At 45.4% G+C, this 22,117-nt stretch overlaps 1 protein-coding gene, 1 long non-coding RNA gene and 1 pseudogene across 5 annotated transcripts in view; 1 reads left to right on the forward strand and 2 right to left on the reverse strand.

The window, feature by feature from the left end:
• Positions 1-6,870, reverse strand: part of PYGL (glycogen phosphorylase L) — a 40,093-nt gene extending 33,223 nt beyond the window's left edge. For all 3 annotated transcript variants that reach the window (XM_040620899.1, XM_040620898.1, XM_040620897.1), the window contains exons 1-2: positions 6,538-6,870; positions 1,661-1,762 (exon numbers count right to left, since the gene is read on the reverse strand). In XM_040620899.1, the coding sequence (XP_040476833.1) occupies positions 1,661-1,762; positions 6,538-6,780 (345 nt within the window). In that variant the 5' untranslated portion in view covers positions 6,781-6,870. The remainder of the gene's footprint in view (positions 1-1,660; positions 1,763-6,537) is intronic.
• Positions 6,871-7,043: 173 nt separating this feature from the next.
• On the forward strand, positions 7,044-10,107 carry LOC103678279. Of its 2 annotated transcripts, none has more exons than XR_005832064.1 (3): positions 7,044-7,492; positions 8,780-8,861; positions 9,012-10,107. It is a non-coding gene; the product is annotated as an uncharacterized LOC103678279 (long non-coding RNA). The 2 variants fall into 2 exon arrangements; XR_005832063.1 differs by having other exon boundaries at positions 7,051-7,492; positions 9,693-10,107.
• Positions 10,108-14,333: 4,226 nt separating this feature from the next.
• Positions 14,334-18,370, reverse strand: LOC103678289 (annotated as a pseudogene).
• Positions 18,371-22,117: the final 3,747 nt, after the last annotated feature.

Here is a 22,117-nt window from a genome sequence, read left to right on the forward strand (position 1 = left end):
TCCGGGGTCCTTGTGCAAGCCAACAACACAATGTCCGGGGGTCCTTGTGCAAGCCAACAACACAATGGGGAAGCAACTCAGGTAATGTCACATGACTACATGAATCGAGGAGCTGTGAACAAGTAACAGTGAAGAAGAGGCCACTTTGGAAACCCTTCAGTGCTCATGCTAACACCCAGGGTTTCTCCAGTTCTAAACACGGAGTCTGAAGTAGGCTGCACACCTTGAGGACGTGGACCGGGGTTACTTCACCCACCTGGTTAGATGCCAGGCCAGGGAGGTGTATTACTTTCACCTGATAGCGGGGGAGGCAAAGACAAGGGAAACGGAGGGGAGCTGCAATGATTCTTTTAGAGAAAATACCTAACCGCCATGAAGGAAACCAGCCCTTCGTGACAGCAGCTGGCCACACGAGACAATCCCAGGCCCAGGAAAAGGAGCAGTTTCAATGGTCTCTCATTTAGAACGTGTCTTTGCAAATACACATGGCTCCTTGCAGTCACATGAAAAGGATTAAGAACTATTTGTTTTTTGGCCCGGAGATCCCTGAAGCTCAGGGGAGAAACAGTTAAATATGTTCTGTAAAAACAAATTAGCATATTAAGTTTAAGACCTGGAGCTCCTCATTTAAGGAGGAAGTGTATTTTACATCTCATTAAGCAGTAAAGGAAGTATGTCGATGTAATTTTAAAAACTTATTATTTATACATGTTGCCTTGATATATGAATAAGAGTCAAACTTTGATCATTTTTAAAACTAGATAGGAGGGGGGCTTGGCTGGCTCAGTTGGTGGAGTGGGTGACTCTTGATCTCGGGCTTGTGAGTTTGAGCCCCATGCTGGGTGCAGAGATTACTTAAAAATAAGTTCTTTTAACAAAAAACAAAAGTAGATGGGAGCCCAAAGGAAAACTTGTGATTCTGATAGTAGGGACTCAGGTACATTTAAAAGGCTTGTTCAGAGGCTAATTCCTAACATGTAATTTGCTAGGGAAAGCTGTCAAAAACTGATTGCAGGGGCGTCTGGGTGGCGCAGTCGTTAAGCATCTGCCTTTGGCTCAGGGCGTGATCCCAGCGTTCTGGGATCGAGGCCCACATCAGGCTCCTCCGCTGGGAGCCTGCTTCTTCCTCTCCCGCTCCCCCTGCTTGTGTTCCCTCTCTCGCTGGCTGTCTCTATCTCTGTCGAATGAATAAATAAAATCTTTAAAAAAAAACCAAAAAACTGATTGCAGAAGAAAATTCTCTTGAGGTAAAACCAGTTCTCTTAGTTTCTCTCTCTCTCTTTTTTTTTTTTAATTTTATTTATTTATTCGACAGAGATAGAGACAGCCAATGAGAGAGGGAACACAAGCAGGGGGAGTGGGAGAGGAAGAAGCAGGCTCCCAGCGGAGGAGCCTGATGTGGGGCTCGATCCCATAACGCCGGGATCACGCCCTGAGCCGAAGGCAGACGCTTAACCGCTGTGCCACCCAGGCGCCCCTCTAACTTAGTTTCTCTTAAACCAGAGATCTCCACTAGTTTATATTTCTAATTGTAATAGCCATTGGTAAGAAGCAATTTTTCATCCTGTTTTTTTTTTTTTTTGGTGCTACATTCCCAAGGTTCCTGAATTGAACTTGAAATTTAAGGGGAGAGAATGAAAGAAATATGGAGACAACGTACCTGGTAAATGGCCTCGTCACAGGCATTCTGCAGGCCAAGGTTGATCATGGTGTTCTGTAATGTTCGGCCCATGTAAAATTCCAAAGAGAGGTAATAAACCCTCTGAAACAAAGAGAGGTCATGTCAGTGCTGTAAGGCCAACATAAAAACACAAAAGGTCACCAATGAGAAACAAACAGGAGAGACTAAGACAGGTTCAAATGAGACTCTCGAAGATGGATGAAAGGCTGAATACAAGCAATACTGACAACTGGCTTTGAGAAAAACCATTTTAATACCCATTTTTGGCAAAGTAGTTTTTAACCCCAGGGAGGAAAAAAAAGCAAACTCATCCAACTAATTAGATTCAATGTTTTTTGTGTGTGTTTCCTCCCTGTTCCTGAGCCTCATGAATTAAGCATATGTTTTGGACAAAGAGAAGTCAGACTGCCATAGCTCATCACCCATTTGTAACATATTTATATGAGTCAGGTGGGTTTGACTGTGATATCTCAACTCCTCCAGAAACGTGTAACTCCTTCAAGATACACACAGTGGCTAGAACATAGCCAGGGTGTCTGATTGCTACAAGCAATAGTATAGCTAATTATTCTAGAATAAAATCATTCTAGAAAGGCTGTGGTCTGGCAATAACAAAAGACTACCTCAGGTTTATTGGTGTTTGTTCTTGATGAAATGGGAACTTTCTCTATCAACTTAGCAACTGTTTGCCTTTGACATAAAGCCAGGTAAATACTATTTGAGATGAAAGTGAAAGGTGCCAAGGTCAGAGTTGCCCAAAACCTTTCAAAATACAAGCTAAGTTTACTAAGTAAAAAAAAAATAACGAAGATCAGTAACTTCATCAACCCCTTTCACAATACCTTACTTCCCATATCACTTCCCCTTTTCTTTTCCACCAAACATGAAACAACAAACATCTATAAATGCATCAATATAAAGTCACTTCAAATTTTAGGGATTCCTTCATTACCCAATAGGAAGAAAGCAAAAGAAAACTATTTGGTCCACCCCAAAATATAAAAAGAATATAGCTCACTATCACAAATGCATATTATAATATTTAACTCATTAGTTACACATATATATTTAAAAATATTATATGAAAATGTCAACGTAGAATTTTCACTTTTTCCCATTTTCATCTTATGAAACAACTGAATTCTAAGTGTTCCCACAGATTGTCAACAACCATATCTTAGTGGGTCATATAACATGATTTTCCAGAGCATATCCTCATTATATTTATCCAAGGTGTTTGAATATCTATAATGCTGTCATTAAGGCCCTCATCAGCTTATTAGCTGCCTCTGTCTGAGTCAGGAAAAGGTATCTTTTCTGAGGGGGAAACAGGCCAAAGAGGTGTACGACCCCACTCCCCTCCATGGATACGCCCCTGCATACGAGGCTACTGCGTCAGAGGAAAGACTATCTCCAGCCACAAGCCACGTTTACGTAACATCAGGGCAGTCTCTCCCATTCTTCTCTATGTATCCATGATCTCAATAATAAAACCACTATGCATTGCTCGTTTATGTTTTAGAGGGTTATAAAAAGCTTGTTTGTAAATACAGTATATGTTCCCAACACTTGCAGTTGTGAGTTCACACCCCCAGATGACTACATCTGTGTTAAATTTCTTTGCTTCCCTTTTTTTTTAAAAAAAGGTTTTGTTTACATATTTTAGAGAGGGAGAGAGAGCCAGCAAGGGGGAGGTTGGCAGGGGAAAGGGACAACCAGACTCCTTGCTGAGCACCGAGCCCCACATCAAGAGTCGGGGGCCTGGACCTCACAACCCTGAGATCACGACCTGAGCAGAAATCAAGAGTGGGACACTTAAACGACTGAGCCGCCCAGGTGCCCCTCTTTGCTTCCCTTTTAGTGATTCCAAATTATCATGGACTTCACACATTTTAGGACATTTCAAGATCTTCCTAAAAAATGTTCTTGCTTAAAATAAAGTAATTGAAAAAGTACCTCATTACATGATAGGCTTTACAAATGCATGAATTTAAGGTGATTTCCTATTTTCACTTAAATAATTTTTTGGGAGGGAAACCTCACCTCATATTTGGAGATATACAAGACCTTGAAAAACTGACATACTCTATCTTCTAAGTCAATGATCTCTAAACACTTAAAACATACTCCTGGTAGTAAAATATTTGAACATCTCCAACACACCTTATAAATCACGTGCCTGCACTACTATTACTGATATTTTATGTGTATTTTACATAAAGCGAACATCTTCAAAAGGCCTGTAAAGATAACGAAGACATAACAATAACCAGTATTTAAAAATAATGTTATTTTTTCAGAGGCCCCAAGTACTTCTGGGAAGACCTATGAACAGGTGACAACACAATTGTGATTTGTAGGACAGGCAAGAGTTGAGCATGGAGATACATGAAGGGGGGGAGGGCATCCCAATGACAGGTGCATTTTGAGCAGAGGCCCAGAAGTGGGGAGTACAGGACATGGACAGGAACAGCAGATTGGTTTGGTGGGAGAGCAAGGTGAGCCCAGGAGGGTAACGGGAGATAGGATAGGAGGGACAGGTTCACCTGAACTGAGAAGGGCCTTCAATGTATGCCTGTGACAAGCAGTGGGCGCCATGATATCTGAACAGAGGGCAAGATGTGTTGCTTTAGGAAGCTTAATTGGACCACAGCACACGGAAGGAGATGGGATTGCATACCCAAATGGCTTCCGGAGCCAGGCAGAGAAAATAAATGTGTAATGGGAGTCACATGAAGCAATGAGGAGTCCTGGGCCAAGTACTGGTGTGTATGTGTCCTGCTTGAGGGCACTGAAAATTTAACTGCTTAAAGGTGTCTTGCTGGCCAAATGAAACACAACAGCTAGCCCATATTCGGCTGCATGATGCCAGCATTACCGCCTGTGGGAAGCAAGGTTACCACATAGGGGTCTACTTCATACACCCGTAGCATGGGCCTCCAGCGCAGAGGAGGGAGAATGTAAGAGAGTGGGTAATTTCAAGAGAACCCACAGGAACCAACAGGATTTGGCAACTTGCTGAATGGGGAATACAGGAGGAAATCAAAGGTGAGACTCACGTTTTGTGTCCGGGTGACTGTCAGGATGGCAATGCCATTAAAATTACAAACAGAAGATAGGCCAGGATTCAGACAGGTGATGATTTGAGTTTGAGTTCACTGAGCACTCAGAGATGTAGGAATGGAGTTTGAAAAGGAATTCACGCTGGAGGTCCAGGTCTGGGATTCATCTGTACAGTTACCAGAGAACAGGGGCGATGGGAGGAAAGCTTGGACGCACTTACGGGCTCCACTCTGCGTTCTAATGAGGGCAGGGACCTTCTGCTTAGGGGAACAACTGCCACAGAGGAGATCCTTTGTTAATGTGTGGAATGAATCTTGTTCGCTGTTCTAACCCCGGCGTATCACCGTCAGAATACCTGGTTTACACCTGCACTCAGGCAGGAAAGTGCTGTCCAGTGAAAAACTAGCCAGAGGACAGGAGAACAATAAAGTACCAGATAAGCCAAGGGAGGAGAGACACACGAGGTGAGCAAATTCTATGGTGCTAGAGGCTATGGAGGGGTGTGTGTGTGTGGGGGGTGCGGGTGGGTTTTAAAATAGGGCTCATCCTCTCACTCTCCAGTTTAGAAGCTTAAAAAAATTATTTTTAATGGGAGGTGTAGTCCCTTCTATGCAAATAAAGAAGATAGAGTAAATATAAGTATACACCAAGTGTTTTCTACGATTATATTTTAGCAGTCGCCACCTTTGGGTAGAGGCTTAGGCCTCTGGGCTGCAGAAGCATTTGAAAGCTTTGTAACAGCTGTAGTTTCTTATTACAAGAACTTTCTTTTGCTCACGGGTTCTTTGGACTAGTCTTCCCCCCCCCCCATGTTTTTACATATTAAAATATCCCTAATAGATGTTTATATGCATTTCCCACTGCCTCCTGGATATATCTTTCACCCTTTCCAATATGGCCCCAGCCAGTTTTTCCAGTTTCTTCTTCCAATACATTCTCACACCCACGTTGCTCTCCACAACACAATACCTCTCCCTGCCGGGTCCTTTCCTGCCTCCCCCGCCCGCACCTTCCCAGATTGGCCAGGTGGAAATCGTGTCCCTCTGTGCGCACAAAAGCTCCCTAAGGAACCTCGCACTCCAGCCCCCGAGCAGTGGATAGGGGTGGTCTGTGCACAGCCTTGCCCAGCTGCTCCTGGGGTGGGTCTTAGAGTCAGGGCATGTCCTGGCCGTCGGCCCCCACCCCGCAGGAAACAAGGAAGTGCAGGAGCGCCACACGCCACTCGCCGCAACTAGTGGGAGTGACGGGGCGGAGCTCTGACTGCGGGGCGGGACCTCTGCCCCTCCCTCCTCAGCTCGCGCAGACCGCACGAGAAGCCCGGGTCATGCACGCATCCCCCAGGCCAGCCCCTGCCAAGGATCTGGGGGCAGTGCGGCACCTTCGTTCGACTGATTCTTCTTTCCTGCCCCCCCCAAGTCCCCGCTCTCAGTACCATTTGACGGCGTCTGTTTGTCTCCCGTCCCTAAACTCTGAACTTAGCCCGAGCGCGGCTGCCGTCGGTTCTGCTCGGGGCCGAGCGGCCTAGAACTGTGCCCGGCGTGCACACCGGAGGCGCCCCGGACCCCTGCCCATGCTGACGGAGGTGCTCCCGCGTGTGTGAAATCAGCGGACAGACGAGCGGGCCGGGCGTCCGCCCCCCAGGCGCCCCAGGAGCCCAGGGCTCGGCGGCTCGGGTGGGGCTGGGGTCGGCCCGGGGCGGCCCACCGCGCCCGACACGTGGGCCTTCGGGGGCCGTCGCCCGCGGGGAGCGCGGCGGGGCAAGGACGCGGTGGGGAGGGCCCCGCGGCCGGTACCTTGGGGCACTTCTCGTAGTAGTGCTGCTGCGTGCGGATCCAGCGGCCCACCAGGTGGTCGCGCACCGTGTGCGCCAGCGCGAAGAAGTAGTCGCGGGGGGTGGCCACGTTGCGGTCCTTGACCAGCGTGAAGTGCAGGTGCCGGTTGAAGCCCTTCTTCAACTCGGCCACGTTCTCCACGCCCACGATCCCGCGGATGCTGATCTGCCGCCGCTTCTCCTGGTCCGTCAGGGGCTTGGCCATGGCGGCGGCGGGCAGCGCGGCAGCGGGACTAGCGGCCCGGGCGCCGGACGCAGGGCAGGGGCGGAGCGGGCTCCGCGCCGCCGCTTTTGAGTCGGAGGAAAGTTTGGGGTCCGCCCCTGGGCGCGGCGCCGCCCGGCTCCGGCTCGCCCGCGGTGGAGGGGCGGGGGGAGGGCCTGGCTCGCCCCGGGCTCCGGGCCGCCGAGGCGGGGGCGGGGGGCGCGCGGGGCCGAGCCCTCGGGCCGTCCGAGGTGGCGCCTGCGGCCGTCACGTGGCCGGATCTGCGAGTCCCGCCCGCGGCCGGGGAGGCCCCGAGCCCGGAGGACGGCTGCGCGGAGCCGGGCTTCTGCCGCCGGCCGTGTGGTCGCGCTTCCCCCGGGAAGGGTCCCGCCGTGCGCACCTGTCGGGAGCCGCGCGCTCGTCCTTCAGCCGTGCCGCCCTTGTCGGCCCTCGGCGCGGTCCCGCCCTGGCTCCCAGACCTCAGGAGGAGATCCGGGTGCCTCCTGCCTTCGGTTATTTTCCCGGACTCGCGTGTCCTGACTGCTCACACCGGTCCCCCGTCTGCCCTCCGGAGCGCCCGACCGCCCAGCTGGAGAGGCGACTTGGCCCGAGTCGGAAGGTCCTGAGTCGGATCTCCGATTTACAGGGAGCCGGAGGAGAGCTTTAGAGGGCCTGTTCACCGACTTGCAACTGATGAGGTGCCGGGAGGGTCGAGGTCAGGAATTACCCTTTGGAAGGAAGGTGGGGTGGAGTAGGGAGAAAAGAGAAGGGTAGGTGCGGGCAAGTGCGGGGGAAACTCACGGAGCCGGTTGCCTCGTTTACATAAAACAAAGCAGTCCGGCTTCATCTGCAGTCCGGGCTCCCTCAGCGTCGGTGGGGTGTGTGTGTGTGTGTGTGTGTGTGTGCGCGCGCGCCAAAGGCAGACACGTGGTATCTTAGGATGTGGGAGGCTTTTTCTTCTTCAATAAAGGGTAATATTAATCTATCAGACTGTTAGAAACAGCCCATGGCCGGAATTGCCAGCCCTGCCAGCAACGACTTGTAGTATTCCTGGTTCTCAAGGACCGCTCCCCGTGGGCTCTGTGATGACACGTCGCTTAGGAAGAGCTGAACAAACTGTCCAGACCTCCCAGGACAAGTCTAAGTCGCCCGTTGTCGGAAAAGAACCTTGGGAAACTGTGTTAGTCCGGGTCTTCAGAGAAGCAGATGCTAAGACATGATTAAACGTGCAAAGATTTTTATCAGGGCAAATACCTGAGGGAGAGAAAACAGAGAAGCAGCCAAGTTAGCCTGGGAGAGCATCGCACTGTCCCAGGCTGCCCTGCCGTTCCAGGAGGAACCAGCAAGGCCACCGGGCTGTTCTGGAGCCAAAGTCAACCGTCAGAGGTGTCCCCATGGTCTCTGAGTCATCAGTGGGAGCACGCCCTGGAGGTGTGACCTCCGCACTCCTCAGCAAGGGCGTCTGGGGCCCTTGGTCACCATGCTCCCTGCAGTCCGAGGTCTCTGAGCCCTGTTCTGGTGGCCACCACAGAAAGATAAACATATCTTAACATAGATAAACATAGGTTAAACACAGGTTAACATAGGTTAACATAGAGAAACTAGGTTAACAGGCACTGTGTTTCAAGGAAGAGCTTATTGTGTTGGCGTACCATCTTTGGGTTCATCAGAACCACAATGAGCATTTCCGGAGGGCTCTGGCTAGGCGCTCGATGTGCGTTCCCTCATGTAACCCTCTCACCAGCTCTGTGGGCAAGTTGTAGTTTTCTTCCCATCTGATGGGGAGACCGAGGCTTAGAGAAGGTAAGTAGCTTGCTCAAGGTCACGTGAGGAAGGGGCTCACGAGGTTTTCAGATCTCTGTATGTTGCTGTCCCTCTTCTGAAACGGCTTGGGATCTGTTTTGTAAGCCTGAGTTCTGACTGCACCTCAGCTGACCTATTTACCCTATCCGTTTGGTTTGTTTCGTACGGTCCCCTGGCCTTTTGACCTACTTCCAATCAGTTTTGAAATGCAGGGAAGTGTCAGCAGTCCGACGTGGCCCCACATCAGGTCACTTGCGCTCTGGAGACCAGCAGTGTGAAAGGTGAGCTGAGGTTCATGTTCAGTGAGCGTATGTAAGTATATTCCACTCCGTGTATTTAATGAACTAAGGTGACTGCCTAGGCTCTGTTGTTTTAAATATTTAGTAAGATGACTGAGAGCCCAGATTTATTATACTGCTGAATGCCCTTAGAATCTGGAGACGGCACGGCTGACCGAATTGCCATCTCTGTAATTGGCTGTGACTGTGACCATTCACGTGTTACCTGACTATATTTGGCTTATCTTGAAGCAAGTGAGTGTTTCTGGCACTTTCAGGTCCTGTCATATTTGATTTGCGCATTAATACAGTAGTTTGGCTCGTTAGGTGTGGTCCAATGGGAGTTCCCAAAAAGCCAGAAATATTTAACAACCTGTCTTTCCCCGTCCATCACATCACTGATGGTCTTAATATGCCTGGTGTGGAGTATGTTGAGACTGGAGAATCACTTAGTGCCTCAATGTCGACTGCTGCAAAATCAGGCTGAAGCTCTCTGTCCTATTCACTCCACAAGACGGCTAAGCTCAAAGGAGGGTTGCCTGGAGAGATACTAGGATATGTTATAAGTGCTCTTAAGATGTAAACTTTGGGTTTGGGATTATGTTTTGAAATATTAGTCAATATTTTAATGTTCTCCCTTGAGGAGCCGGTCTAGCACTTGGGCTTAGAATCTCTGAGGAAAGACGGGAGCCTTCCTGGTTTGGGACTGTGGGCCTAGGTTAACATTTGGGAGATGTATGAAAAGTAAGGGCCAAGGGGCTGAGGAGATGGGGGCAGGAGTGAGAAGATGACATAACAGGTGTGGGGGGAATAACGATGTCACTGGCCTTGCAGCGAGGAGCCTGGAGCCTGCTTTTCCGGGGAGGCAGCAGAAACCCCACGTAGCCTGAGTCTGTGAAAGCAGCCCGAGGTTGCTCTGCTTCCTTGGAAGATCCAGGGAGGTGGTGGGACCGCGCAAGGAGGAAGTGGCTGCTTGGAGACTCCAGCAGTCAGCGCTTAGACTTGTTCACAAAGACTCCTCACCCCCAAGGAGCCATTGGCTGAAGACTGGGTGTGAAGCTGACTCAGAGAATCCCCAAGGGGAGAGATGTCAAGGCCTGAGGCTTCCATCCCCCACCCCTTCCATGGTGGCTTGGTCTCCAGATGAATGGACCGATTGACTGAGATCACATTTTCCCCCTTCTGGAGGAATGAGGGCTCAAATTAGAAATTAAGCTGATACATGAAAAATAAAGCTGCATTTTTTGCACAACTGGTTCATATGCTGCTTTTGTCTGCTTTAGCCTCTGGTATTATTGCTAATGCAACAATGCATGTTTCAGAAAAAGCTTTAGCTTGTTATGGGAACTAATGAGAAGATGAATTCTGAGAAAATTTTGCAAAGACATATGAACAAATCTTGACAAATGAAGGGAAGTGAGAAATGTGCTAAGCACAGGGTTTCAGCAGATAATCGTGATGCAACATGCCTTAGAGACAACATCCCAGTAACCTTGTCTCAGGCCCTTGGTCATGCAGACACCTAAGTGAGCACATTTTGACTTCCCCTTTGCGTGTGATTAATTGTAAGCATTAAGCATATAAAGCATAAACCATAAAAAACAAACTGTGGTTCCCTGAAAAGCTGTGGTTCTCCTATACAAGTTTTATTGGTGTTTAGAATTTTCTTTAGGGAATAAATCTAAGGAATCACCAACACAGGTTCTCAAATGCCAAATACTTACTAACATTTCTGATCTGCTTAATTACCAACCTTTAAAGCTCTAATCAGTAAGGTGTTGAGATACTGAGGGCTTAAAACATATAACACAGAGGAAAATAGTTTCCTTTTCACTTAATGTTTTCAAGGATGGAGCCTGGGAGTTGGGATGATGTATTAAAAGCTATTCTCAAACACAAATGCAGGGCTCTTCTTTTGCATGTCTTGTTGTCTTAGATGGATTGTACTTCATAAAGCGTAGTTTTGCATAGCAAAATCTATCTCTGTTTTCATTTTCAATATTTCTAATTTATTGATTTATTTGAAAAATATTTGTGCAGTGCCTACTATGTATCCAGCATTGGGCTGGGCACTTGAGATACATCAGTGAATGGAACTGACTGTAGAGTAGCCAGATACATTGTTTCCCTGGTCTTCTGTTTTCTGGGGACTACCTCCCTCTCTTTATTTTCCCCTCACCCTTTTATATTTGTCTATATACTTATTATGGGGGTGGTCATTTGATGACCTGACCTGGTTTTACAACCAAGACTACAGGATTCCCCTGTGGTCATGTCCCAGATGAAAGAAGGACCTGGAAGTATTGGCCAACTTGGAAAGTTAACAAAGTAATCATCGAATGAGTACCCCCTGTATACAAGGTATGGTGTTCACTGCTAATAGTATAAAAAAAAATAATGGTCACGGGTCTCTGCCTTACCAAAAACTTTTAAACTATGTTAAGGTACCACAGTCAAATGAAAATACAATGTAGGGACTGCCTGGGTAGCTCAGTTGGTTAAGCATCTGACTCTTGATGTCTGCTCGGGTCATGATCTTAGGGTGGTGAGATTGAGCCCCGGGTGGGGCTCCATGCTGGGCAAGGAGGCTGCCTAAGATTCTCTCTGTCCCTTTCCCTCTTCCCCTCTCCTCACTCTCTCCTTAAAAGAGAGAGAGAAAGACAGAAAGGGAGAGAAAGAGAAAGAAAGAGAGAGAGAGAGAGAAAGAGAAAGAAAGAGAGAGAAAGAAAGAAAGAGAGAGAAAAAGAAAGAGAGAAAGAGAGAGAGAGAAAGAAAGAAGGAAAGAAAGAAAGAAAGAAAGAAGAAAGAAAGAAAAGAAAAGAACATACAAGGCAGAACATACTAAAGGAAAAAAATAATTAGCCCAGATCTTAAGAGCTATCTAAGTTCACAGGAAGGAAAGAGCAACTTGTCTTTGTCTTGAAGTCAAATGACAACAGCTGATTCTCCTGTTTCTCTTACTTCCTGGAAGTTCTATGTCCTCCTCCACCCTCTTGAATGATAGTATCTTAGTCATGGAATCATAATACACTTCCAGTTTAAGATGAAAACACGAAGCTTCACTTCACTCATAATTTTCATTACGAGTCATCTTCTATGTTTTTGAGGATAAGCTTTAGTGTGAGAACTGCAGAGACAGGCTCATACCAGCAGGTGGAGGAATTTGCCATTTGAACTTGACATCTCAGGTTATCCAGTGTTTAGGCAAGGTGGTGATTGCAATTTTAATTACTGCTTTATTTCTCTTTCTTTGTTCCAGATATTTACGCACCAAAACACCCTGAAAAAGATACCCATAATCCGAGGAAGATAAATCGAAATTGATTATTTTTATCACTCCAGCCAGAGCATAGATGGCACTTTCTCCCTTTCAGAATCTTAGATGTAAAATACTGAAATGTAAAGAAATAATTTATTCTGAGACAGAATATTGGAGAAGTCTGAAAATTAAAAAAAAAAAGCACGGGATCTTAACATTCTTTTTTTTTTTTAGATTTTATTTATTTGTTTGTTTATTTGACAGAGAGAGAGCACAAGCAGGGGGAGAGCGGCGGAGGGAGAGGGACAAGCAGACTCCCTGCTGAGCAGGGAGACTCATTCCCTGGACCCTGAGATCACGACCTGAGCTGAACACAGACATTTAACTGACTGAGCCGCCCAGGTGCCCCTGAGATCTTAACATTCTTATGCTAGGTTTAGAACACGCTCAGAGTTGGGTGTGCCATTGGGCTTCCCAGCCAAGCATGAGTTTATAGGCTTAGAATAGCAGAGTAGCGGGGTCTCCACTGCTCACTCACAGGTTTCCGAGCCCATCTGGGCATGTCCGAACCGGTGAAACAGGCCTGAGTGAAGCCAATGTGCCCAGGGGAGGTTGAAGTCACCTGGGAGGAAGTCAAGTCATGCCCATTGTGGGGTTTAGGTGTACATGAGCCTGTCTAGCAAGCTGTGGGTGGCTGGTGAGGTCTGAGGAGCTTCCTGGGTGATGACTCAGCCTGAGGCCAGAAGGAGTCTGCTGATGAGCTTGAGCCCGGAGGAAGCCTTTGCTCTCGGAGGGGAGCGGTGGGTCTGACGGGGCATCGTTGCCCCTTCTTGATTGTGCTCTCTAGTCTAGCCGCTTAGAAGCATGTGCTTTGGGGGGACATCGAGGGCTGTCAGTAAAAACGGAATGAGTTTTCACACTAAGTTTTACAAAAAAGTACTCAGATCCCAGGAGCTCTGTTTCCCCTTCCAACACAAACAGGAGAGTCATTCTCTTGCAGGTCACTTCCGCACAGCTTGGAGGAGGGTCTGGAAGAGCTGCTAGCTCCAGGGGCAGAGGGGTTGCCGGCAGAACTGGGAGCAGGTGGAGACTTGTTATGCAGGGGTTGGAGGTTTGTTAGCAAGAACCACTGACATTGTGTTGGACTTAATGGGATGTCCTCTGACTCAGAGGCTTGTAAGAACTGTAGAAATAGGCATTATGGATATACTATTAACCAGGTTCTCAGAATTATAAAGCACTTACTAAAAGAATCTTCATAACCATGTCTCTGTTTTGATGTGTAAGCTCTTTTGCAAAACTCCGTTTCTTGGGTAATATTTTTATAGCAGTAAAACATATGCTGGTGAATAAATCTGAGGTGTGTATCACAATGAATTTTATAAATGAATAACTCACGCGACCTCACCTAGATTGATCTGCAGAACATCATGAACAGCCTAGAAGCCTCTCTTGGGCTACTTCCATTCTCCCTCTCTAAGGGTAATCACCATGCCGATTTCCAATATGACAAATTACTCTTGCCTTTTTGAACCTTGCATAAATGGAATTATACAGAACATCTATATTCTGTCTGACTTGCTTTACTCAATATTATGCCTGCAAGGTTCATTTGTGTTCTTGCCAAATCTCATGTTTTCATTGCTGTATAGTATTCCATTATATGAATGTAGCACAGTTGGTGGTATTTTCATAGGGATTGCATTAAATATATAGATTGCTCTAAGTAGTATAGATATTTTAGCAATGTTTGCTCTTCCAACCCATGAGCATGGAACATTTTTTCCATTTCTTTGTGTCCTCTTCAATTTCTTTCATAAGTGTTGTATAGTTTTCAGAGTATAGATTTTCTACCTGTTTGGTTAGGCTTATTCGTAGATATCTTATGGGTTTTGGTGCACTTGTAAATGGGATCGATTTCTTGATTTCTTTTTCTGTTGCTTCCTTATTGGCGTATGGAAATACAATAGATTTCTGTACATTGATTTTATATCTCAGGACTTTGTTGAATTCATGTATTAGTTCTAGCAATTTTTTTGTGGAGTCTTTCAGGTTTACTATATAGAGTATCATGCCATCTGCAAATAGTGAAAGTTTGACTTCTTCCTTGCCAATTTGGATGCCTTTTATTCTTTTTGTAGTCTGGTTGCTGAGGCTAAGACTTCTAGTACTATGTTAAACAGTAATGGTGAGAGTGGACATGCCTGTCTTGTTCCTGACCATAGAGAAAAATCAATTTTTCCCCATTGAAGATATTAACTGTGGGTCTTTCATATACAGCTTTTATGACATTGAAAGCTCAAACATCTTAAATTGAAAAAGACATTAAGCAACAAAATAAGACATCCCAAACACCAAAGGAAAAAACTGAAGGTAAATGGCAACCTGATAGCACAAATGCCTCCAGAAAGTGATGTTATTATTAATCTCCAGGAGAGAAACTTTCAAGACTTCATGGTTCAGATTCCAAAAGTTTTTGGGTAAAGTGACCCAAGACTGATTCTTGAGTGTAGTGTAATTCTGATTCAGATATCTGGGCATGCCCTTTAAATGACATTATGAGATGAGTAAACAGAAAATGTTGTCTCCTTCCTGCCTTTCAACACACCAAGAGCAAACCATATTCATGGACATAGGACTCTTTCTAGTAACGCAGAAGGCAAAGGAACCGACTGCTGTACAAGGAGGTGTGGTACTTCTATTTCCTTTACATATGCTTTGGCTCAAGGCAAAAAGTCTACAATTAATGAAATAAACGATTCCTCATGTTACGTGCTGGAGGCCATTTACTATGAATAGTGAATCTACAAATGTGACTTTCAAAGCTTAGAGTTATCTGTTAGCAGTGCACATTATCAAGAGGCTTTATAAAATATTTAAAATGCTAACCACAACTTAGACATAAATGATATGTGTTAAGTCCAGAATATTGATAAAAATCAACCAGCATGTCGCTCACTTCAGTTCCAGTTTTATTTTATATTTTTAGAGAGAGAGAGAGAGTGAGCACAGGCAGGGGGAGGGGCAGAGGAAGAGGGCGAGAGAATCCTAGGCAGGCTCCATGCTCAGTGTGTAGCCTAACTTGGGGCTTGAGCTCACGACCGTGAGGTCGTGACCTGAGCCGATATCAAGAGTTGGATGCTTAACCCAGGTGCCCCCAGGTGCCCCCACCTCTCGTGTTAAATAGGACTGTGAAATGCTGCTGGACAGTACTGAGGAGCATATACTGAAATTAATGTTCTTTAACGGGTTCCTGCACTACATTAATTCCCTTTAGTTAAATCAGCACACGCAATAGTCAGAAAAAAAAATCTTATCAGTCTGTAAAAGGAGTTAGTGTTTAGAAATGACAATGAAGTACTTGTATCTTCATTTTTCAAAACTTCACAAAGGAGCAAACAATGTACCTCTTTTCAGGTTCACATGGGCAGGTCAGCACTATTATGTCTGGTCTTCCTAAATCAGCCAGCTATCTCCCGTAGTGCTTTCTGCAAATCTGACGGAGTAGCAGCTCTCTCGATTTCTATCACTGCATACAGCTCTGTGTGCCTTCCAAGTCAACCTGTATGTCACTGAGCCGCCTGTTTCTCAAGTTGGGCGTCTGATATCAAAGTTAAGGACTGTCAGTGTACAGTCCCAATGCCTTGAATATTCTACTCTGTGGCACTTGCTGGCACTGGTACATTCTCTGTATTTACATAGTTATGCACTGCATCTAGATTATTATGGTGGCCATTTAACGATGGGCTCTTTGGTCCTAAATTGTCATCTTCATCCCTACTTAGCCTGTGGGTTTCCCAAACGGGAGGCAAAGATGGTGAATCTCCATAGTTTAATAGTGCAGTTCTCTGTGTTGAGTTGTTGATATCCTGGGTGTCTGAGGTGCTGCTGGGTGTCAGATGAACTCTCCTGACCCCGAGGCTGTAGCGATAGGTATTTCCACACACCAGTTGGTTAACGGAGGGCACATCTCTCTGCTCATCACTGTCACATCCAGTGTCCCGTTCTGTGCTACTGGCACTTACTCTGGCTTGGTCTCTTCCAAGTTGCTCCAGTTTCTCTGTGTCCATTAACTGCTTTTGAACAAAGTTTGGTCCTAAGACAAATTTGCTCCTTCGGTTCAAGAAGAATCTGAGGGTCTCTGTCTTCGATACAACTTGGTTCTTCTTTAGCTGTGCGGCTTTCAGTGTTAGAGATCCTCACCTCCGGGGGCACCTGGGTGGGTCAGTCATTAAGTGTCTGCCTTCAGCTCAGGTCATGATCTCAGGGTCCTGGGATCAAGGCCCCCATCAGGCTCCCTGCTCAGCGGGGAGTCTGCTTCTCCCTCCCCCTCTGTCGCTCTCCCTGCTCATTCTCTCTTTCACTCTCTCTTGAATAAATAAACAAATGAAATCTTAAAAAAAGAAAAGAAAAGACACCCTTACCTTTGATGGGACACGCACACTTGTGCGGTTTCCTGCTGTCTGAACTCCTGTAGTGTCCAGAGAGGCGTGCACTTGCTCCTCAGATCTTTAAAAAATCTTTCATCAGCTATGTAGGTCTTTATACCATGAGAAAAAAATTCCCAGTTCAGTTTTGAATATCTTAGAGGCAGTGATATCTTGTGTTCATTTCTTGGGAAAGATGTATTAGGTAAAATTGGCTCTGGCCCCAGTTTCTACTGAGTTGGGGCGGCTCTGGTGTTTTTCGAGCTACATCAGTTGTGAGCATCTAGTATTTCTGAGACATAACGTCAATACTGAAGAGAATTTCCCCCTTCACTGTGTATTCTCTGCAGAGATTGAAATTCAGCCTCCTGGCTTCCTGCTATTTCCAAAATATTTGCTTTTGTAAAAAAAGAACACATCCCAGCAATGGAAGGCACAGACTTTAACAGCCTTCATTCCCTCAAATCACCGCATCGTTACAACTGTCACTGTCCTTTGCTCATTTTTCTGCCGCGCCCATCCCCACTTTTCTGGAAACAGCACTGGGATTGGATGCAGTGGTTTGGGTTCTAAGTCATGATGTCCTGCCATCTATCAGCTAAGAGTCAGACACAGGACCCAAACAAAAATCACACTGTCCTTTTGGAATCCAAATGGGAAAGAGCGGGAGCACTTGAGCAGACTTTCTGGGCCCAGAGAAGGCCAACTGCTCGTCAGTTCCTGCTCCTTGATGCCCACAGCTGCTCTGGTTCCCAGCTTTCTGAGCCACCATTCTAATACCTTCTGTCTGTGCCTTTAGGTCAGCCAGAGTCAAGTCCCATTTTTTGGGAACCAGACTCCTCCATGGTGCCCCTGGCCTGCGGGAGCCTCCGCGGTTGGCCCCGCCCACCTCCTGACGTCACCGGCGCTGCCCTCCCTCTCACCGCAGGTCAGCTGCAGGGCTCGCTCTCCAGCTGCTTGGACGCGCGGAGCTTGATCCCAGCTCAAGGCCCTCTGCCATCGCCCATGGCTCTGCTGCGCAAACGCCGCCTTCGCAGGCAATTGCAGACACCCCAAAACTTGGTCTCATGAGCCCGTTCAATTTCTGGTATTAGTATTTAAAATTGTCTCGAGTTTCATTTACTTACTTACTTATTGTTTGCATTTCCAGATTAGAGTACCAGGTCTAAGAAGGTGGAGACCTTGTCTATTTTGTTCACTGGTATCTCTAGTGTTTAACAGTATTTAGCACTTAATAGACGCTCCTTGAATACGTATCGAGTGAGGGAGTGTGTTGTACGCGGCGCCCTATAGCCACGTGGTTAACGAGGGGCGTGGGCTCCGGATTGAGGCTGGATTCAAACCTTCTAACACTTGCCTGCTGTGGGACCTTCGGCAAGTCACTCAAGCTCTTTGGGCTTCAATTTTCTCATTTCTAAGATGCAGTAATAAACACGTGTAAGTAAGATGAAGATTAAGTAAGCCTTTTGTACACGCCTGGACAGCAGTGAGGTTCAATGTATCATTACCAATATTATTAGAATATTTCCAGTTCTAAGAAAATTCGTCAAAGATTGTAAAATGTGCCTCTAACTTCCTATTAGCTCTTGTGGGAAAAAGCAAAACCAAATGCAACATTACATGCGCACAACCCTAAAACACCCGATTTACAACCTCGTTCGGATTTCTTTACAAGTACATTCTGTTTCCTTTTTTCGGAATGAATCACACCCGGGGTCGAAACTGCCTCTCGAGTACGTAGGGCCGTTGGCTGTTATGTGTAAGGTCTTGGTAACCCCGCCAACGATCTGGACCTTGTCAGCGTCTTTGCGATGCTGCAGAATCATGTAAACACATCTCAAAGAATATTGCGGGTTATGCGGGGTTTTGTTAGTGTGTTTGCGTTTCCCGTTTGGCTACATTGTCTTGTTGCTGCTAATTGAATTATAAGTAACTATAAGTAAAGAGCTTTTCTGGGAAGAAGCTGGAAGCTTTTGACAGATTTGGACATCTGAATAATAGATTTTTTTTTAAAGATTTTATTTATTTATTCGACAGAGATAGAGACAGCCAGCGAGAGAGGGAACACAAGCAGGGGGAGTGGGAGAGGAAGAAGCAGGCTCATAGCGGAGGAGCCTGATGTGGGGCTCGATCCCATAACGCCGGGATCACACCCTGAGCCGAAGGCAGACGCTTAACCGCTGTGCCACCCAGGCGCCCCTGAATAATAGTTTTTGATACATCAGTTGGTCCCAACAATTGAAAATCTTATAATCTGTTCTCAAAATTTTGGCAATTTTTACTGCTTTCAATCACAGCATACAGCGTATGGTTATTAATTTTGTACATACACCAAATATTTTTCTATGTTGCATTCTAGTGTAATCTTTTAAAAGACCTCTTAACTGATCACTGTGATGTGAATTTAAGTTCACCAGCTGCTTGTATACCTGAAACTAATATAACACTATGTTAGCTATACTGGAATTGAAATTTAAAAATAATAAAAATAAATAAATTTCCCACCTACCAGCACAAATAACTTCCCAGAAGTAACAGGCCTATGAACTGATCCACCCCCACATCTTATTAATTTCTCAAATGCACTGGCAGTGCAAACTATGAATATATGCCATCCACACATTCTCTTCCTCTGCCTCCTCAAGCCCGGCTGCACATTAGAATCATCTGGGCAACTTAAAAAACCCCACGTTCGCAGGCCGAATCCCAAGCCAATTAACTGAGTAGCTTGGTCTCACTATTTCTAAGGCTGTTCGGATGATTTCACGGCAGTGGAGAGGAAAAGCACCTGCCGTACCAGCCGCTGGTGAGTTTCTTTTGATGCAGGTGAGATGTGTCTTCATTGCAGAGATGTTAAGGTTTGAAAACACACACACACACACACACACACACACACACCAAAAAACCTTTGCATCGGAGAAAGAAGAAAATAACGTATTATTTTGTTATTATTAGCCCCACCCCAGGAAGCTTCAGACCACGAAAAATATCATATTGGGTCAGACCCATTTTGTGGAATAATGGATGGTCCTTTGTTGTCCTTAAGAGCACCTTTGATAGTTCCTACTAGGAAGGTGTCCCAGTGATTGTGTTTCCTGTAGTTACTGCCAAAGACCTGACAAGAGGCTTAAGGATGAAGCTTGACACATGAGACCTCTGAAGAAAAGAAAGCACGTGGGGAATGCATCTGATGCTCCTTGTCAATGAGCCTGCACCTGTAGCCTGTTCTCTCTTGTCCCCTTGGAGCTCCTGATCTGGCATCCCAAATGCTCCAGGACTGGCCTTTGGGGCTTCATCTGATCCAGTGGGATCCTCTCTATCCATTCCCAAGACATAGAGAACAGATTTCAGATTCTCTTAACATCGATTGAGGAAGAGTCCCTTCCACTTGGATGATAGACAAGCAGCTTACACGCAGTGTGTGTATTGCAGGTGGTAACTGCTCTACGTTTCAATACCTGATCTTGGTTGAAATCTTGAAGACATGGAATTTAATAGTGGCATGGAGTTTTGGCTGACCCTCGCAAGTTTCTAAGATTGATTTCTTTCTGATAGCTATGTGTGATTTTTTTCCTGCAGGTCTATCAGGTCTGAGCAAGCCCATCACTATACCTAGATATTAAAGTTTGCATATTTGCAAAACCTGTTGTATTGCCAACTGTGAAACCAACCTCACAAGAAGATGCAATTAACCTTCACCTGCTCATCATTTTCAGGCTGCCAACCGATAAGACTGGAGACTTATTTCTTCACATCTGACAGCCACACTGCCCACCAGGCAGTTAGGAAAATATATATTGAGTGGAGTGTTCTTTTCACAGATCCTATGTGGAAATCAGCATTAAAGAAGGAAGCATTAGGACCCTCATTTACCAGAGACAACTTGCTCATTATAAACTCATTAACTACTAGTTTGAAAATATAGTCCAGAAACAGAGTGCAGAGTAGTTCATTTTTAATACCTTAATCTTTCCTTAAAAGTCATTTTTTAAATGATGGCATAACAATAAATCAATACAGCCAATAAATCTATAGTATTAGAAGTAGGGTTATGCAGGATAAAGATGGGCCCAGTTAATTAAAGAAGGAAACAGATGGGCATGACACAGAGGCAGAGATAACAAAGGAGGGAACTAAATGTAAAATATAAGTTGGAGAGGAGTTTTAGAAAATCGATAAGCCTATTGCATAAAGTAATTTATAGTGGTTTAAGCCTCCCTGAGAAAGATCAGATGAATATTTGTAATCTCTTCCTGTTTATTAACGTTTTAAATATTTTATGTTACCACCTTAGTATCTGCAACATAGAGATGATTACGAATATAGTTTTGCTTTCCAAATAGCCAGTTTTCAAATATTTTTCAACATTTTTGAATAATTTTCATTTCCTCCTTTGTGATTCTCTGTTCAATATCTATTGAAATCTCTGAGTTGTGGTTGATTTAGTAATAGTATGCCATTTTGATTATGTGTCCTACGAATCCAGTTACTGCTTTTGCTCAGAATGTCCTTGCCTACAATCTTCCATTAACAAAAGAATTTCACATTTTGTCAAGTTCCACTAATAGGCATTGTCTCCTGAGAAGATGATTATATGAATCATTATTGACCCTCTGTTGGGATCTTGGTAATAAAAAAGGGAGGGGATGGAATGGAGGCATCATGAACAGACTGCACATGAATGAATAATGCCTAAGACTTCATCGCCCTCCTCATGGGCCAGGTTCTGTTCAGAGCACTTTACACATATTATTTGATCTAACCCTCAAATCCATTCTATTGTTACCTCTACTTTAGAGTGTGGAAAATGTGGGTGCTCCAGGGCACACAGCTGGCACAACCTGGAGCCAGGACCAGAATTCAGACAGTCACCGCCAGATGCTGCTCTCAGGCACTATACTTTAGTCCTCTCAGGGTTGTCTGATAAAGCAGAGTATAGAGGTTACTTAATAATTAATACTCACATTTAATGTGCCTTTCATCTCTATTGCACAAAGCACTTTTACATGCATGATCTCGGTTGTGCCCCTTTCTTTGTGCAGAACATATAGAAATGCATGGTTGAACATACTGTCCTTGCTAGAGAATTTTAGCCAGGGCGGAAAACCTCTGGTTTATACCTTCATGAAGTTTCTTTAATCACGGTGGTTTCTTTAGCTTTATGGTTTCCTTTATTATATATGTTACAAACTGTGGCTATACTTCAAAAGATGGTTTGTAAGTTGTTAACAGGTAACTAATATTTAATGTTCAGTCATCCTCATTAGTGGAATTATAATTTATTATGTTCATTATTAGGGAATTTTAGAAAAAAAATATTGGGGGGGAAGGGCAAGACCAACCAACCAAAATATTAACTCTTTTACATTTCATGGTGAACATTTATTTTTCCCTGGTGGGAGACGGAAGAAAGAGGTGAGCAAGATTCATAACCACTGGAGGGTATAAGAGCGATTTTTAATTGCTTCCTTAATGGGAGCAAGGTTTTCTACTCTCTCCACCATTTTGAACTTCAGCAAAGGGACAAGTTAAAGTCCATGTTAGAGAGGCTCAGAACAAAATGGAGAGGCAAT

Source organism: Ursus maritimus, unplaced genomic scaffold (assembly GCF_017311325.1).
Source record: "Ursus maritimus isolate PB19 unplaced genomic scaffold, ASM1731132v1 scaffold_36, whole genome shotgun sequence".
NCBI lineage: Eukaryota > Metazoa > Chordata > Mammalia > Carnivora > Ursidae > Ursus > Ursus maritimus.